The sequence below is a fragment of the Symphalangus syndactylus genome, chromosome 8, assembly GCF_028878055.3.
Source record: "Symphalangus syndactylus isolate Jambi chromosome 8, NHGRI_mSymSyn1-v2.1_pri, whole genome shotgun sequence".
Classification (NCBI taxonomy): Eukaryota; Metazoa; Chordata; class Mammalia; order Primates; family Hylobatidae; genus Symphalangus; species Symphalangus syndactylus.
Genome location: NC_072430.2, coordinates 109,914,313 through 109,934,385, shown reverse-complemented (window position 1 = coordinate 109,934,385; position 20,073 = coordinate 109,914,313). Strand labels below are relative to the sequence as shown.

The 20,073-nt window shown below is 38.8% G+C and overlaps 1 protein-coding gene across 4 annotated transcripts in view; it reads right to left on the bottom strand.

Moving 5' to 3' along the window:
• The window catches only part of PARD3B (par-3 family cell polarity regulator beta), a 1,082,106-nt gene that overhangs the window by 173,638 nt on the left and 888,395 nt on the right, over positions 1-20,073 (bottom strand). For 3 of the 4 annotated variants that reach the window (XM_055290335.2, XM_055290337.2, XM_055290336.2), the window contains one exon: positions 9,559-9,861. The exons of the other annotated variant lie outside the window; for it this stretch is intronic. In XM_055290335.2, the coding sequence (XP_055146310.1) occupies positions 9,559-9,861 (303 nt within the window). The remainder of the gene's footprint in view (positions 1-9,558; positions 9,862-20,073) is intronic. 4 annotated transcript variants of the gene reach the window in all.

Below are 20,073 nucleotides of genomic sequence, written 5' to 3'. Positions count from 1 at the left end.
AGCTAGATACAATCAATAACCTTCCTCAATAGTTATATTTCGTTCAATAATCTTCTCTCTATATATACCAATAATATGTAATACAGTCTGATAATATATAGTCCAATAATCTTCCTAAATATACTTGACATTTATTGAGCCAAACACTGAAATGATTTCATTTAATCCACGAATAAACCAGACAAGAGAAGGTATACTCATGTCCTCATTTTACAGTGAGAAATCAGGCTTTGAAAAATTAATATATTTGAACCAAGGCCCTGGAAAGATAAATCTATAGTCTCAGGTCTTTCTCACACTGAATGCACTTACAATTTCACGATTTTTACAACATATCCCGTATACACCTCTATTCTAATGGAACATATTATATTGTAATTATTTGTTTAGGAGATAGTTTTGGCTATCAGACTGAGTTCCTTGAGAGTCAGATTGCTTCTAAACTTGTGTGACCTCTGGAACACAACAGATGCTCAGTAAAGGATTCCTGCAAAATTAGTGGATACATGCTGGAAAACCAAAGCTGCTTAACTGGAGCAATCAGGAGCTGTGCGCTGTTTGCCACTTTAATTTTACAGCTGCCATATATCAGTCACTAAGTATTTAGTAAGCAAATACTAAGTGCCTCTAAGTGCCTGGTATTACATCAGCTCACAGAAAGTGTTATTTTGCATAATTAAGTCTAAATGGGCACATTATTTATTAATATTAGAAAGAGGAAAAATAAAGGGGGCCAAGGTGCAGTGGCTCATGCCTGTAATCCCAGCGCTTTGGGAGGCCTAGGCGGGCGGATCACCTGAGGTCAGGAGTTCGAGACCAGCCTGGCCAACATGATGAAACCCTGTCTTTACTAAAAATACAAAAAATTAGCCGGGCATGGTGGCAGGCACCTGTAGTCCCAGCTACTCGGGAGGCTGAGGCAGGAGAATCGCTTGAACCTGGGAGGTGGAGGTAGAAGTGAGCTGAGATCGCGCCACTGCATTCCAGCCTGCACAACAAGAGGGAAACCCTGTCTCCAAAAAAAAAAAAAAAAAATGCGGTCTCTAAGATTCATCAAGAGCAAATAGTTCCCCACTTGTTGCCCAGGCTGGAGTGCAATGGCACAATCTTGGCTGACCGCAACCTGTGCCTTCCGGGTTCAAGCGATTCTCCTGCCTCAGCCTCCCAAGTAGCTAGGATTACAGGCATGGGCCACCACACCCAGCTAATTTTGTATTTTTAGTAGAGATGGGGTTTCTCCATGTTGGTCAGGCTGGTCTCGAACTCCTGACCTCAAGTGATCTGCCCACCTCAGCCTCCCAAAGTGCTGCGATTACGGGCTTGAGCCACAGCGCTCAACCGTAATTCCTTTTCTTGTTAGGGTTACCAGAATGGTAAATCAAAGGATTTTCACAAACATGGTGTACCTCGTTATCACTAAGATAAGTTCAGATGAACTGGAAAATGCAGACTAGATAATAGCAGACTAGATTAATAGCTAACTGAAGATCCCAAAGAGTGTTGATTAATGGAGGTCTCAAGTGATGAGATGCTGGGATTGTATTTGACATTGATCAATGATCTTATCAATGACATGGAGGAGCCTACAATGATGAAATATGAGGATGGTACAATGTAGGGAATAACAAATACATTGGAGTACAAAAATCAATACATTAAAATATCTTTATTGGCTACAACAATGGGCTAAACCTAACAAGTAAATATTCAACTTGGATAAAGAGACTATCCCACATTTTAAAAAGTTATTGTACCAATATAGGATTTTGTAAATTTATTGGGGAATCTTGTTTGATAGCAACTTAAGTGAAAAAAACAGACATTTAGTTAAACAGTGCAATATAAGCTAATAATGACAATGGACGTAAAAGCTTAGGCCTCATTAATAAGTGTAAAGGATTAAAATCAAAGGATACCCAGAGTCCCACTGATTTCTGTGATTTTCTGACCATATCTGAAATATGGTACCCAGTTCTGCATGCCATGCCCAACAAAGCAATCATAAATTCAATAGACCTTAGTGTACATATTCCCCAAATGGCTGCCAAGAGGGCTGAAGGTGTGAATTATAATTTAAGAAGGGGCTAAAACAGCTGGGGGAGTTTATGCTGAAGAAATGATTATACAAGAAACTTCTCAAGGTCATTTGTTGTGTTCTCTACATCCTTCTTAAGGCCAGTGCTGAGCACAGAGCCTGGCATATGTTTAGAGTTCATAAATGTTTGTTAGTGAAGGTGGTCATAGCAGTCACTTTAAATATCTAAAAGGCTGTGAATGAGGTTTAGATGCTGTGTCCAGGTAGCTCAACCCAAGATCCCTGGTAAAAGCTACACGGAGACAGTGTTTGGGTGGGTAAAAAGTGGGCATTTCTACATCAACTAGAGTGATCTGAAAGAAAAAGGATGCCTCATGAATTTTGTCACTGAAGTATGCCAGTGTGAGTTAGGTGATATTTATGAGGCAGTTCGTGGAGAAGATGCCTCTGATGAGTGGGACGTGAGGCTTGACCACTGAAGGTGCTAGCCAACTTTAAGATACTGTTAAATCAGCCCGGTGCAGTGGCTCACACCCATAATCCTAGCACTTTGGGTGGCCAAGGTGGGCAGATCACGAGGTCAGGAGTTCCAGACCAGCCTGGCCAACATGGTGAAACCCCATCTCTACTAAAAATACAAAAAATTAGCTGGGTGTGGTGGTACACATGTGTAATCCCAGCTACTTGGGAGGCTGAGGCAAGGGAATCGCTTGAACCCAGGAGGTGGAGGTTTCAGTGAGCCAAGATCGTGCCACTGCACTCCAGCCTGGGCAACAAGAGTGAAGCTCCATCTCAAGAAAAAAAAAAAAAAAGATTCTGTTAAACCATTCATTCATTATTCCAAAAATATTTATTGAGGACAGACTGCCCTGGGAACTGAGAAGACAGGGTGAGCAAAAGCAGGATAGGTCCCTACCACCATGAAGCCTGAAGCTGAGACCAGTGGTCTCCAAAATGGGCTGTATAAACCCTATTTGAGGGAGGAAGAAAATAGCAGAACCACTACTCATGTTACAATTTGTTAAAGTCTCATTTTAAAATTAATTTCTCTATTTGGTATATGTCTTATATGTAATATATTAGTAGAGTAAATTAGTATATATCCATTAGAAACAAATGCCCATATTTTTAGAGGTTAACACCCAAAAGCATTTTTTTTTTTTTAACTGATAGTGTGTGCAATCAAACCCATTTGGCAACCTATAGAAATGAATGTCAAATTGTCACACAAACTGATGCAAAACTGCATTTGTGTTGTGTGCCACACGTACCTTCTAGCCCCCTATTTGGGACTGTTTTGTCCTCATCCAGACATAAAGTTTTCATGTTCATACACAGTGGGAACCTTTTCAATGCTGGCATTGTGGTGGAAAACTAACACATTGTAAACCTGAGTAATTGTCAGGCTCTGAGGGCAGGATTTAACCCATGCTATGTTCAAATCCTGGAAGAACCAGCATTGTGAAAATCCAGTCACGTGTCTCTGTCCTGGTGGTAGAAATTTTTTTTTAACCACTGTCATTTATAGATGAATCTTTTATAAGGCAATTTTTTTTTTCTAAGATGCGCTGAAGGTTCAGGGCCAACCTTTGAGAAGCAAGTAGGTATGAGACCGAAGTCGCCTCTATTAGAAAGCTACTATGGACCACATACACATGATCTGTTCCTATGAAACAGAGATATATGGACAAATAGGGTATGTTTCATATGGAGATAGAAAAAAATGCAAAATGTAAAATCATATTTAACCATCACAGGATGCAAGGCTATATTATTATAATCTTCCCTTTTACAAATAAGTAGGTGAGGATAAACCGCCCATGCTATTAAACAGCCTATTGAATTCCAGGATTATATCTCACGTCAAAACCCTCAGTGAGCTCTTCCCCTCGGTGAGCTCTTCCCCAACCCAAACCCTGCCCCACCTCCCTCAGGATGGAGTCCAAACTCCTCATCAAGGCCGGCCAACCTCTCTCATCTGCCTTTGGTCAGCTCTGAGGCCATCCCATGTTCTCTCTTTCCATTTACCCCTCCCACCAGGTTTCTATTTTACTGAGAGTCTTTCAGTCCCCCTAACACATCATGCTTCCTCTCCCCTCTGTTTTCACCCTTGCTGCCTGGCCCCAGCCAGTACCCTGCACTTACTCTTCGGTTGCACTTTCCACACTGTGTTCTCACTGCATGTTTAGGTCTTTGTATTGCCATTGGATCCTAATCTCCATAATGGAGGCAGCATAATCATCTTTCTCCCAGTTCCCTGGTGAGTCCAGTACTGAACTCAGGCCCTGGCCCTTAGCAGATACTCAATAAGTATCTGTTGAATTATATGCATGAAAATAAAAACTAGCATCTTGGATAAATCATGCAGCTTATGCAGGAGTATTTGGAAGTGGACTGGACCCATATCAGCTTCATCCCCAAACCCATGATTTAATCTGCCATTATATGTTGGGAGCCCAGATGGATGCTTCTTTACTTATCCAGGTACTAATTTCCTTAATATGGTTTGGATCTGTGTCCCTGCCTAAATTTCACGTCAAATTGTAATCCCCAATGTTGGAAGTGGGGCCTGGTGGGAGATGATTGGATCATGGGGGTGGATTTCCCCATTGGTACTGTTTTTGTAATGGTGAGTGAGTTCTCCTGAGATCTGGCCGTTTAGAAATGTGTAGCACCTCCCTCCTCTCTGTCTTGCTCCTGCTCCTGCCATGTAAAGACCTGCCTGCTTCCCCTTTGCCTTCTGCCATGATTGAAAGTTTGTGGACACCTCCCGAGAAGCTGAGCTGATGCCAGCATCATGCTTCCTGGACAGCCTGCAGAACTGTGAGCCAATTAAACCTCTTTTCTTTGTAAATTACCCAGTCACAGGTATCTCATTATAGCAGTGTGAGAACGGACTAATATATTCCTCAAGCAGGAAATGAGAGTGTGGGTCTATATCATAGTGTGGGGTAGGGAAAAGAAGACTGTAGAACAGAGAGATCTAGGATAAAGTCCTGATTCCATGCTGTGTGACCTTGGGCAAGTCACTCATCTTCTCTGGGCCCCAGTTTCTGCAGTAATCATATGAGAAGGTCACTCTAGACAGTCTCTGAATTCTCTTGTTAGCTCTGAAATACTGTCACAGAAGGAACTTCAAAGCTGCAACTTTTGCATTCTATAACTCTGCTCTTTGTCACCAAGAGCTCACTCCTTAAGTTCTCACCTCTTAATCAATTCTCTTCTCATTATAATTCTCCCTCTGGTCCTACTTAGCTACTAAAACTGTTCTCTCTAAATTAACTGATGACCTTTTAGTGGCCAAATCTAAAGCCCTCTTTTTAGTCCTTATTCCACTGAGCTCTCTGAAGCATTTGAAATCCTCATGTCTGTGATATCTGCTAAACATCTTTGTCTTTGTTTTAAGCTAAAGTTTTGGGCTGCTTCTTATACTCTCCTGACTCCAGCGCCACTCTCTTATTTCAAGCTCCTGTCCTCATTTGCTACTGTAATCATCTCTTACTTTGTCTCTTAGTCTAACCATCTTCTTTGTCTGCCATCAAGTTGAAAGAGCTATTTTCCCAAAACACAAATCCATCAGCTCATTCCCCAATTATGACGCTTTAGTGGCTCCCATTGTCTATGGGATTGGTAAATACATCAAAACCCTCTACACACTTGCTACCACTCATCATTCTGGAGTCCAGGAAAAATACCCCTATTCAGGCATAACTTCAGAACCATTCTTTTTTCTTTTGAGACAGGATCTTTCTCTGTCACCCAGGGTGGAGTACAGTGGTACAATCAACAGATCACTACAGCCTTGGAATCCTGGGCTCAAGCCATCCTCCCACCTCAGCCTCCTGAGTATGTTGGACTACAGGTGCATACCACCACACCTGGATAGTTAAAAAAAAAAAAAAAAAAAAAAAAAAAACTTTTGTAGAGGCCAGGTATGGTGGCTTATGCCTCTAATCCCAGCATTTTGGGAAGCCAAGGGGGGCAGATCACCTGAAGTCAGGAGTTTGAGACCAGCCTGGTCAATGTGGCAAAACTCTGTCTCTACTAAAAATACAAACAATTAGTCGGGTTGGTGGCTTGTGCCTGTAGTCCCAGCTACTTGGGAGGTGGAGACATGAGAATCGCTTGAACCCAGGAGGCAGAGGTTGCAGTGAGCTGACATCATGCCACTGCACTCCAGCCTGGGTGACAGAATGAGACTCAAAAAAAAAAAAAAAGAAAAATATTTTGTAGAGATGGGGTCTTGCTATATTGCTCAGGCTGGTCTCCAACTCCTGGCCTCAAGTGATTCCCCCTTACCCCGGACTCCCAAAGTGCTGGGATTATACTGTGCCTTGCCTCAGAACCTTCATTAACACAGATTTCTGGACAGCCACTACCAATCAATAAGTAGCAGCCTAAGATACAATCCATTAAATCACAAACTGACCCCAGCCTGCTTTGCAGCCCCTTTTCCTATCACTTTCCTTCCCACCCATGCTCCATGTCTGGGTGCTTCTGAGCTCCCCCAACAGGCCTGCTCTTTCAGGCCACTTTGCTCTTGTGCGTGCTTAATTATTCTGCAAAGAAAACAATTCCTCTACTGCAATTGCTCCTGTCTTACTAAGCCTTCTAGAGCCAGTTCAAATATCACCTCTGTTTGGAGGACTTTCCTGACTAGCTTAGGCAGAGTTAGAAAGGAAAAACTTCTTTTCCTTCTATTTACAAGACATTGCAATGATCCATTTCTTCATGTGTTGGTCCTCTATTCACTAGATTATGACCTCTTCTGGCCTGGGACTGTTTCTTAATCGTCTATCTTCCCTAAAGCTTTCTACAGTAGTTAGAACACATTAGGTGTCAAATACATACTTACTAAATGAGTGAAGGAATGAAAAGATGAATGGATGAATGGCATTGCCCTCTAACAGTACATATGGTAGGTTTAGAACTTGTAGGTTCCTGCTTACGGATACTATTAGGGAAACTGCCATAGCAACTCTTCTTAGACTTATCTGGGCACAGGCATATCAGGGAAGTTCAGAATTTCATTGAAAAAGGAGAGTAATAATAATAATAGTAACAATGATGATGATAATAGCTAACATTAGTGAATGCTTACTATGTGCCAGGACAAAATCGGCTTGCTTGAAGACTTGAAGAACAAGGAGCAGGGCAGTCTTTAAGTATAATTAAAGATAAGAGCAGGATAAAGATAATTCTGAGTATAAAGAGTCACATTTTGATCTGTTATCCAAAAATAGGACAGCAGTGTAAACTCTACTGAAAGCAGCTTTAGATCACTTTTAATATAAAGGGGTCAGAGCCAAAAGTAACACTCTTACACGTATGTCTGGACTGGGCAGTCAATAATGTTTTTTATATCATTTTATAATGGCTGCAGTTATCATAAGAATTTGTTTTCTGGTCACATCGACATAGATTAGTTAGTAGAGTTTCCTAAATAGTGTTCCAAAGATCTAGGGGAAACATATGCTTTAGGTGACAAAAATTTGGGGGATGATGCATGCTGGTTGTTGGATGGTCCTCTTAGAAACTCAGAATGCATGTCAGCATATTGGGCATAAGAAGACTGCAATAAGAAACCCTGTTCTTCCAAGGCCCGGTGGCTCACGCCTCAAATCCCAGCACTTTGGGATGCCGAGGTGGGTGGATCACGAGGTCAGGAGTTCAAGACCAGGCTGGTTAAGACAGTGAAACCCCGTCTCTACTAAAAATTCAAAAATTAGCCAGCCGTGGTTGCAGGCATCTGTAATCCCAGCTACTCACTCGGGAGGCTTAGGCAGGAGAATCGTTTGAACCTAGGAGGCAGAGGTTGCAGTTAGCCGCGATCGTACCACTGCACTCCAGCCTGGTCGACAGAGTGAGACTCCATCTCAAAAAAAAAAAAAAAAAAAAAAAAAAAAGAAAACCTGTTCCTTGTGGCTTACCCTAGAATTCCTAGAATTCCCCATATGTATTTGACATGTGAATCCTTTTTTATAAAATGCCTCATATTTATTTCCATGGAATTAGTATTGGAAAATACTGGCTTAGGAGGTTCCTATAAACAGTCCCTCTGTGTTGGGATTCTAGCTGTGGAATATGCAGAGAGGATTGTTATGAAGACCTATCTAATTTAGGGAAGGTAAGATTGACTATGGTTTGGGCCAGAAGAGACTCATGCCTGGTGTTATTATTTATACGATAAAATTCAATCCTCTCTGAAGGCTGGGGAGAAAAATCCAACTCTTAATCAATTCTTTGAATTAGCAGTTTAGTTATTATGGCTATATCACAGTCATAAAAATTTATATTTTCATTTTGTCCCAAAGAAAAACCTGACCATCTTTCTTTAATATTATCAACCTGGAAGCCTGACAGTAAGGATTAAAAATTGCTCCTTCCTTCCCACTTGGTTATTGGAAAGGCTCTGAAAGGTAATCAGTCTTTTGAAGCTACACTTTACAGTCTGCATAAAAATGCCATGATTTCCCTTCCTCTCCCCAACCTAATTGAAAGTGCATAATATCACCCAGCTGGGGAAATGTAAATGGTAAACATATGCAATATATCATGCTATCACACAAAGGTTGGTTACTAATAGGGACTGGGTGGTTGTCAGAACCCTAAGAAGTCCGGAAAACAAGTCTTTTCTTCATACAGAATGAGAGCTGTCTGTGCCTGCTACCCTTCTTCCCCAGCACCTCCCTCCAGACGTCAAGCTAGTCAGATTAGTCCAAGATCAGTCAACTCATTCCTTGCATGTGTAATTCCAAGGGTCACCTAACAATGTATATTGACTAAAACTCTCTTGCATCAGTCTTTCAAGACATGAAGCATTTTACTTTTGGCAGGAGGTGGGGTTGGAATCATCTGGTTCTCTACCTACTTCAATTGTACTGACAGATGGTCCTATTATCTCTCTCCTTAGCTGCTAAACCTAAAGATCTGTGGCCTTGTCACCTCTTATCTTTCTCTACCTCATCAAACTCCTATTGCCAAGATTATCTCTTTTTCTACCTCCGATCATCCATGAATATCTATACGGGGTCACCTTTCCCTTGAGTACAAAATCCCCATCTTACTTTTCAAAGGCCTCTGCTCCTCTGCAGCTATCTATAATTCCCACTTCAATTACACCTACTTGGAAGCTATCATTTTCTCTTTTCTGACTCTCCACCTCCATGTGCCATGCCATCTTCCTGAATAAATCTTTTACAATTGGTCTCTTAGGAGAAAGGACAATATTCGTTCAAAGTTTTCATCATGAGATGTCTGTCACAATATTCCTTCAAAAATGGCTCCCTGTTGCATCATGAACTCTGCTACTACTATTCATTCATGCCATCTTACAATTGGCTATTGTTTTATTTTTGATGGTGGATATCTTACAGGTCGGTCAAAGGATGGCACTTGTCTAGGGTACTGAGTCATTTCAGTTTTAATTGATTGAAGGAGGTATTTTTTATCGGTTTCAGCAGTAGAGATGATTTGAAACATATTGAATTAAAGCTACATTTATCTTTCACTAAGTGTATTACCTGTCAGCTGGAGCCAGTGGATGGTATGGCTTGTTGACTTTGGCATAGAGACCCTCTAAGTGGTCTCTTTCTGGAGACAGTGGACGGCCATCCCGAGGGTAACCAAATGGTCCAGCTCGAGGGGGAGATGGAGATCTAAAGACATTTGCTGATGTGCATGGCTCCTGAAAGTGGTTCACTCTGGCATAATTGGGGTCCGTTTCATCATCATCCATATCGTACACTGATCCAATTGCACCAGTAGCATAATCAAGAAGACCTCTTGCCTGCTTTTCCCTTAGCTCCTGATGTTTTGCTCCAATCCTGAAAAATACAGTACAGGTAGCAAAGATGTATGTGAGTTTCATATGATAATACAATGAAATACTCTCTTGAATTTATGTTAACTCTTCCTCGTCTCTTAGCTGTCATTCTCCTGTTTACTCAAGATCACAGCATGCAGAAATGCCAACAGCATAAGAAGATTAATTTTATATATCTGATCTTTATTTGTTACAGGGTCTTTACTTTGATAGCAATGCTATGGGTATTTTGATATCTTGCCCACTGATGACTACGCTGATAGTAGCTTCAGAGGCTGATTTTCATTCACATTCCCTCCCCACAGATGGCATGTGCTTGTGGGAACAGTGCATCTTTGGTTCGATATTATAGAAGCCTTTCTTGGGACAGGGATGCATGTTAACAAACCCATCAAAATCCTGTAGTTTTTCTATGACTTCAGTAATTTAGTGCCCTAGAGTTCCTGTGTATTCTTCTAAAGAAAAGAACTTGTGAAAATTGATTTAAATATGAAAAAGAAATACAGAGGCTTTCTGGTCACTAAAAGCAGTGGGATCAGGGATAATTTATAAGAGACTCCAAGTTTTTTGGTTATACAAATGGGGATTATTGTGTCTCATTATATAGGGGCTAGGGACAGAGTAAAATCGTGAAGAAATTAATAGGTTCCTGACAGAGATGAATTGGCACATATAAGTGAATTAAACACCATTACTGGCAGAACTCCACAGTGCTAAAGCCTTAAGTGATATTACAAAATGCTAGTGCTAATCAGTGCCACTGTGCAGTCTACTGGGAATGGAAGCAGAAAAATATACTTAGGTGGATTCCAAATCCATCTGAATTTTGAGAATTTGACATTTAATCTGGAAAGTGTTAGATCAGCTCTCCTAAATTCTCAGTAATGTATTAAAATGGAAAGGTCACTATAGCCTCTTACTGGACAATGGTGATCTTGATGGTGTGAGGTCTTCAGCACTAAGGAGAAAAGAGTGTAAACCTTGTCACTGGACAAACAAGGGGCACTGTGTACAAGAGGAGAGATAAGACAATGCTGGCTCGGGTGGCTAAAGAAAGTCAAGAAAAGATGAGACAAACTTGATGTCCCGGGCCCAGAGAATATAAGAGGGCTGTGGGCTAGAAGTGAGTGATCTGTATATGACTGGAGACGTACGGGAGGCCTGGACCAGTTAAAAACAACAACTGAAACCCATCAGTATCTTCCCCCATTCAAACAAAAACAGCTGTTTTGCACATGGAAGCTAGTTTTATTTTGCAAAACATCAAATCCTTTGTAAAAATCTTTAGAAGGCAGGATTTTCTGAGGTATTTTTCTCTTTTGGCAGAACAGCATTTTTGTTTTTTATTTTTTTGAGTAAGGAGGAGAAAAGAAATTGGGCAATTTCAATTGGGAAGCAAAAAGCAAAAAACAAAACAAAAAAGAATAAGAAGGCATGAGACCAAAACCAAAACCAAAACAAAACTCCAGCACCTATCCTCAAGTTACAACAGATGAAAATAAATGCCAGGATATATTATTGCATATCTCTTTTGATTAGGCCAAACCTGTGCCCTACACATAAGTAATTAGAAGAATTTATATTTTTGCATATGGCAACTTGAATTTCCAAGGGATTCTGAATTAAGATGAAAGGAAGATTACACAGTAGGGTACCCGTTAAGGGGCCTTGCCTATTCCCTTTCAATGCATGTTAGTCCTAGATTCATGGATGTTTGTTTTGAGTAATTTTTGATAAAGAAGATAACTTGCTCCATTCTGCAACAAAACAATCTTTCCAGAGACAGTGCAGACTCGATTATCAGAGAATGCTTGCTGCACCCTGATGATAGGGATGGATTTCCATTGCAAATAGAGCAAAGGACATCAATAAAGTTAGGGGGTAGGATTCTGTGTGGTTGCTATCCCTCATAAGTGAGATGCCTTCAAGAGAAATCATTCAGCAGAAAGATGAATATCTCATGGCTGCCTCATGGGGCTACACTTGTGTATTAATGGAAGAGGAAAATACTAAGCTTGATTTTTAAAAATCACAGAAATAGAACACTGGTATCTGTGTTCCTTATTTCATCACTTCTCTTTCTTAGAGGTTTTCTCATTAATTAAACTTGCTGAGTACGTGCAGAATCTGAGACGAAAAGTACTATGTGTATGTCAAGCAATATTTTATATTTTTCCTTTCTGAAACACAACCGTTTCTCTTTGATACTCTGCACCAGTGAGTGTTTCAGTAACTAATTTCATATTAATCATTCAACAGGTAAAATAGTAATTTCTCTGAACAATCATTATTATGTCATACATCAAGGTCCCTCCATGTTGAGGAGGACAAGGTAATCTCTGAAAAGGAGTGTACGGTGGCAGAAGAGACCAAGACGGAAGCGTCAAGGAAATTTTTTTTTTTTTTGGTAGCTCTGACCCTCACCCCCACCCCCAATTCATGTGAGAATTTTAATTGTTTATAGTCATTTCCACTTAGAGTTTTCCTTACCACTGGGAACTCAACCTGTTAAAATATTTATTTTTCAAAAGATATCCTTTTTTATTTGACAGTACTACCAGTTTCCCCATTCTTCTGAGCAAACTGCCTTTGAATTGTTTAAATCTCCTCTTTCTCTTTTCCTCTGTGGGAACATTGCTGCTTCTTTTCTCCATAACACCTCTTGGGTATCCTCTTTTATTTCCATTTCTTTCATCATAGTCTAATGTTCAGGCTTTTATATTGCCCAGATCTGCACTGTCCAATATAATGGCCATTAGCTGAGTGTGGCCCTATAAAAATAAATTTGAAATAATTCATATCAAATCAATTTCTCAGTTTCACAAACCACATTTCAAGTGCTCAGTAACTACATGTGGCTAGTAACTACTATATTGGACAACACAAATAGAGACTAATTCCATCATTGCAGAGCGTTCTATTGGACTATACTGGCCTAGATTATTCTGAGAGTTTTTGGTATGTCACCTCATCCCACTTTAATATATACCTTAAAAGGCTCTGGAATAATCTTCCTTAAAGAGTATTTCTGTCATATCTGTCAGATTGAGGATCTCTAATAAGAGATGATAATAAATGATGAAGTCAAGTAAGTGACTCTACTTCCCTCCCTGAAACTCTGTATGAACAAACACTTGAGAAATTGGGAAGAAAATTCCATCTACAGTGGAATTAGAAAACGACCATAATCTCATGCCTTGCTATGAAACTTGGACTCAGCCCCAAAAGTGGAGTGCAGTCGATATATGGCTGCATGTCCAGCCATGTATACATTTCACTGAAAATAAGGAGGGAGTCTAGAGGGGTACAGTCAATAAACTTTAATATACTCTAAGGATAGGAATAGGACCCTGGAGTTGTAGGGTAATTCTTTGTGGGGATCCAGCTTCAGAATGGAGGAGAGGCAGAGACAGAAGAGAGATATTTCCCCTGAGCAGGTCTCCTACCTTAAAAATAAAAAAAAAAAACCACTTCATGGTGGTGAAGTAGTGAGAAGAGAGAAGTATGAACCTGCTTTGTATCTGATAGGCAGAATTAGCAGAGTTATATAACCCAGACTCATCAAAATAGGACCAATAATCTAGATGACTTCACTAAGAAGTAGGCTGATCTCAGACTAGCTCTCCCAAAACAGAAAACCATAGAAAACAAGCCCCCAGGGCAGAGTACCCAGCAAATCTGGCAAAAGGGTATTTTGAGAGATCATGTAGAATTGAAGCTGCTGGTAAACTTAAATCACTATGCCCATGTTATTTAATACTATATTTTAGTACAGATTTTTTTTAAAGAAAATAAAAAAAAACTTCCGTAGAAGATAATATAAATTTAATGGTCATACTTAAACACAGTAAAAGAAAATGTTAGAGCTTATTGCATATAGTAAGCCTAAGTGCTGTCTCAAGAAGGAGGAAAATCAAGTAATTGACAAATGCAGGCAAACTCATGCTGGCCTCTAACATAAATAAAGAGAAAAGAAAAACACTCTCAAACATTTGGAAACACAGAGGGAATATGGTACTTATTGACCCATCTTGAAAAACTTATTAATAATGGAAAACAGCAAACTAAGAACTGTATCAAAATGAAGAATTCAACATGGTTGCTACGGCCGTAATGTCTCCCAAAATTCATGTGTTGAAATACAGTCTCCATTGTGGTAGTATTAAGAGGTGGAGCCTTTTGGGAAGTGACTAAGCCATCGTGAAAAGATTAACATCTTATAAATGGGCTACAGAGCACTAGCTAAGGTCCCTCGTTGCTCTTCCATTGTTCTGTTCTTCTGCCAAATGAGGAAATCTAGGCAGCACCATCTATGGGCAACACGGCCTCACCAGACACTGAACCTGCCGGCACCTTGATCTTAGACTTCTCGGTCTCTTGAACTATGAGAAAATAAATTTCTGTTCTTTACAAATTACCCTGTCTCAGGGTTTTGTTATAGCAGCAAAAATGGACGAAGATAATGGTGAAGCTGTGGAATAGCAGGTCTGGAGGTAAGCAATACATTCATTTAAATATAAAACTAAGACTAAATATCTGTGGGAACAATAATTATAGAAAAAATGTAAATATTATAAACTCTGATAATATAAAATATAAAAAAACTAATGAAAATCACAAGTTAATAAGGAAGTAATTTAGGAGAGAGTACCATATCTTTATTTTCACCCTTCTTCATTTTCTCACTTTACAAAGCAGGCATCAGTAGTTACTGTCTAAAATTGATACATCAAGAAACAGAGGTTTGAATATATTAAATATAATTACAAAGAAACCACTAAAACCCAAATTTTCAGCAGGAGAGACATACACAAAATAAACTTTTAACCACATGGCAGAAAATAAAAAAGACGTAGCAGTAAAAAAGAAAGTAACAAAAAAAAGTTGACCAAATTTATGTTATGAAAATAAATGTAAATGGAATAAATTTCTTTATTATAATTAAAGGATCCCAGGTATCAAAAAGAAAAACACACAAAGTGCTATTATAATAGTGAAAGGTGGGAAACAGTCTAAATATGCATTAACAGGGGAATAGAGAAAAGTATTACGCAGCTGTAAAACATAGGGTCATACTATTCCTACACTAAAAAGAAGTAAGATGATGTATGTAAGGGTGAGGGTACTATACATATAAATATTTATATGATATATATCCTTGCATATACATAGATAATGTCTGGAAGAATACACAAAAAATTCCTAAGTGGTTGCATCTAGAGAGTGGAATTAAAGGTAGCCTTTATACCTTATATGCTATTTGCATTTTCTAAATTTTTAAGATAATTAAAAAATAAATTTAACTTAATTTTCGATTCCGGGGGTACATGTACAGGTTTGAGTATACATGGGTATACTGCATAATGCTAAAGTTTGAGCTTTTAGTGAACACAACATGCAAATAGTGAACATAATACTCAATAGGTAGTTTCTCAACTCTCATCCCCATCCCACCCTCCCCAAGAACATTTTAAAAACTTAAAAAATATAAAAAATTTCCTAACAACTACAAGTTGTAGTGAATAAAAATGTTTTTGAAAACATTAAATATCCTGTACCAACGGGTATTTTTTTTCTTGTGAACTTGATTTCTCATGACCCCTTTGTCAACTCAGTTATGACAATTTTCTCCAAATTATTGTTCACTGAACTTTTATTTGGTCTCTTTAAATCAACTGCTTTTCCTAATATTACTCATGTCCCATTAATCAAATATTGAACTCTAGTTTTCTCTGGCATAAGGACTTAACTTATTCATAAACAGCTCCACAATGACCTTAACAATTTTGTCTCCTCTTCAACTCATACATCCAGTAAATTCTCTATTAATATGAAATTGTTACATGTCACTTTGTAGAAAACAAAACCAAGTAAAAAACTTTTATGATTTATTCTAGACCTTCTGCTTCCATAACTAGATTACGGGCTCCTTGAATGCATCAAGAGTGTTCTTCCTGATAATATTTGGTTGACAGATTAATTTATTCAATATTTTACTGACATTATACTATATACTAGAAAAAAATAGTCTCTGACTATCAAGGGAGACATAAACAAGTAATTATAATTCAATGAAAAAATAAATAATAACTAGAAATGCCTAATAGGCAAATGAAAAATGTATCATACATCATCAGGGAAATGCAAATTAAAACTACAATGAGATGTCCTTACTAAAGTGTAAAAGAATGACAAAAACAAATGTTGGAAAGGATATGGAGCATCCAGAACATTCATACACTGCTGGTGGAAGTATAAAATGGCATAATCCCTTTTGGAAAAGGTCTAGGAGTTCTTTCAAAACTAGACTTTCACTGATGTTAGGACCCAGTGATTCACCTCAGGTGAATCGAGAAAAGAAATGACAACATATGTTTACCAAAAATTCATGAAGAGTGTTCAGTAGCAGCTTTATTCATCATAGCAGAAAGTAGACATAATTCAGCTGTTTATCACCAGGAGAATGGATAATCAAACTATGGTTTATGCACACAACAGAAGATAAATCAGCAATAACAAGAAATAAACTACAAAAATAGCCAACAGCAGGGATGAATCTTAAAATTATCATCCTTAGTGAAAGAAGTTGGACAGAAAAAAGGGTTTACTATATACTATATAATTCCATTTGTAAGCAATTCTAGATCAGGCTTTTACCTATGAATGGGAAAAAGTATGAAGGAACATCCTTGGGTGCTAGAAATGTTCTGTAAATTGACATACATTCATTAAAAGAGAATAGAGAATATTCTTCTGTTTTCTAAGAGCTGAGCATTCCACTTTATGTAAATGATACCTCAATTTACTCTTTTTTTTTTTTTTTTTTTTTTTTTTTGAGACAGAGTCTTGCTCTTGTCGCCCAGGCTGGAGTGCAGTGGCGTGATCTCAGCTCACTGCAACCTCCACTGCCCGGGTTCAGGTGATTCTCCTGCCTCAGCCTCCTGTGTAGCTGGGATTACAGGTGCCTGTCACCATGCCTGGCTGATTTTTGTACTTTTAGTAGAGAAGGGGTTTCGCCATATTGGCCAGGCTGGTCTCGAACTCCTGACCGCAGGTGATCCACCTGCCTCGGCCTCCAAAAGTGCTGGGATTATAGGCATGAGCCACCGTGCCCCGCCTATATCTCAATATAAAAAGAAAACACAAAAAGAAAAGGCAAAAATGCTGATTATACTATTTATACCTTTTATAAACTAACAAATTTAGATTCATTATTTATAAATTTAGTTATATATAATTCTCTTTTAAATGCATTATCTAAAAGCAGTTATTATAACAAATTAACAGAATATAATTGCTGGGAAAATACTTAAATTACTTAAGCAAACACACCCCTTCTCAAGCAACCAAAACACTTCCAAAATTTTTTGAATGATGAATGCAGAAACTTGTAATAGATGTAAAACAAGCTGTCTAGTCTTTACAGGATGTATTTATGGATGAATAAGAATGACTTGTATTATCAACATCAAAGGCTGGCCTACAAATTGGTACTTTATGAAAAAATATGTTTTTAGTAAGTAGTATAGGGGAAAGTGAAACAGGAAGAGGTAGTAGGAGTTTTTGAAGGGAGTTTACATTATTAAATATATATTATTAAACACAGCAGCTACTAGCTACACATGGATACTGAACTCTTGAAGTGTGTGAGTAGTATGACTAAGGTACAATATTTTAATTAATTAAAATTTAAATAAATTAAATTTATTTAAAGGCACTAGATTTATTTAAAGGAAAGGCACCACTGAAAATACAAAATAAAAGGCTTGAAGAAGAAGAAAAGAGTTAAAGTATACAGATAACAGGAGAAGAGTGTTCCAGGTAGAGAGACAGCAGATATAAAGGCCCTGAGGCAGGCATGTGCTAAAAACAGCAAGGCCAGCGTGAGGGAGTGAGAAGCTGGAGGAGGCCAGAGAGGAAGCAGGGACTTAGGGCAAGCAGGGCCTTGAGGTCCATGGTAGAGTTCGGTTTTTACTCTCAGTGAGGTGGGAAGCAAACTAGAGGCTGCGAGCAGTGAAGTGATAGGCTCTGACTTATGTGGTAAAGGGCTCTCTGACTGCTTTGTTGAGAACAGAGTGAAGTGGGCATTTCTGGGTGTGAGAAAACTGTGGAGAACAGTTAGGGGGTTACTACAACAAGCCAGGTGAGAGAAGGTGATGGTTGTCCATACAGGTGTATCATTGGAGATGGTAAGAAGCAATTGGATTCATGAGCTAAAAATAAAACTGGTTTAAAAACAAAATTCTGTAATTAAGACTGCCCTTCAAATGCCTCAAAATAGAAAAGTTTGCTATACACAAGAGCCCATCCTGTCCAGTATCTCATCTATCTAAAAGGATGAACTGACATCAATAATAATATTAGTGATATATTTTCTCATGATTATATAACAGTTCTCCTAATGTACACAAGTCTCAACTTTAGAGAAGAGGAAGCTGAGATTAGAGAGGCTACACACTTTGCCTGACAGTTAACATTTACTAAATGGTAGGAGTTGAATTCTTGAATTCTGTTGAGTTGTTTGCCTTCAACATTAATGTTTCTTTAATTTATGTTAGATTATAAATAATTTAAACTTGATCACATTTTAAAAATTGATGTGGCCAGGCGCGGTGGCTCACACCTGTAATCCCAGGACTTTGGGAGGCCGAGGTGGGCAGATCACGAGGTCAGGAGATCAAGACCATCCTGGCTAACATGGTGAAACCTCATCTCTACTAAAAATACAAAAAATTAGCTGAGCGTGGTGTGGACGCCTGTAGTCCAGCTACTCGGGAGGCTGAGGCAGGAGAATGGTGTGAAACCAGGAGGCGGAGCTTGCAGTGAGCAGTGATAGCACCACTGCACTCAAGCCTGGGCAACAGTGCAAGACTCTGTCTCAAAAAAAAAAAAAAAAATTTGATACAATGAAAACTTTCAGATACCCAAAAGTAGGATAATAGCACAATGAGCTCCCATATACCTTTCATTTCTGTATTAATTAATTATCAAGATTCAGGCTGGGCACGGAGGCTCATGCCTGTAATCCCAGCACTTTGGGAGGCAAAGGTGGGCAGATCACTTGAGTTCAGGAGTTCGAGACCAGCCTGGCCAACATGGTGAAACCCCATCTCTACTAAAAATACAAATTTAGCAAGGTGTGGTGGCACATGCCTGTAATCCCAGCTACTTGGGAGGCTGAGGCACGAGAATTGCTTGAACCTGGAAGGTGGAGGTTGCAGTGAGCCAAGATCGTGCCATTGCACTCCAGCCTGGGCAACAGAGCAAGGCTTTGTCTCTAAATAAACAAATAAATAAATAAATAAATAAATAAATAAATAAATAAAATCAAGATTCTGTCATATTTTAAATATATTTTTCTATCAATTTTTCACCAAGCATTTTGAAAGTAAATCCCCCTACATACTTCCAAAGGCATGTCAAAATATCATGAATGTTTTATTATGCCATTATTTCACCTAAAAATGAACAATTATTCCTTGGTATCATCTAATACTTACTCCATAAACAAATTTTCCCAAATGCCTTAAAAATGTCTGTCTTTCCCAGATGATTTATTTGAATCAGGTTGTAAAAATGTGTGTACATTAAATTTGGTGTTCTCTTAAGTCTCGTTAAATGTACTGAACCGTACTCTTTTTCCTTTTTATTTTTTCCATGCCATTGGGTTATTGCAGAAACCAAGTTGATGTTCCTATAGTTGGTCCCATGTGCTGGATTTCTCTGTTTACTTTCTTGTGAAATGATTTAACTTATTCCTCCATCCCCCAAATATCTTGTTTATGAAGAGTAACTTCTACAGCAGTGCTTTCCAACAGGATTTTCCGTGATGATGGAAATGGAAATCTTCCGTATATGAGCTATCTAATACAGCAGCCACTAGCTACACACAGATACTGAACTCTTGAAATGTGGCTAGTATGACTAAGGTACAAAATTTTAATTAAAATTTAAATGAATTAAATTTCAATGTGACTAATGTTTATCATATTGGACAGTGCAGCTGGAGGCTTAGTTAGATTCAGGTTCAACATTTTCGGGGAGGAGTACTTTGGTAGGTTGAATGGTGGCTCCCTAAAACAGACAGTTGATCCCTGAACAACAGGGTTTGAACTGCATGGGTTCACTTACACAGAGCTTTCTTTCAACTAAACCCAGATAAATACGGTATTTGTGGGATATGGAACCTGCATATATGGAGGGCAGACCTTTC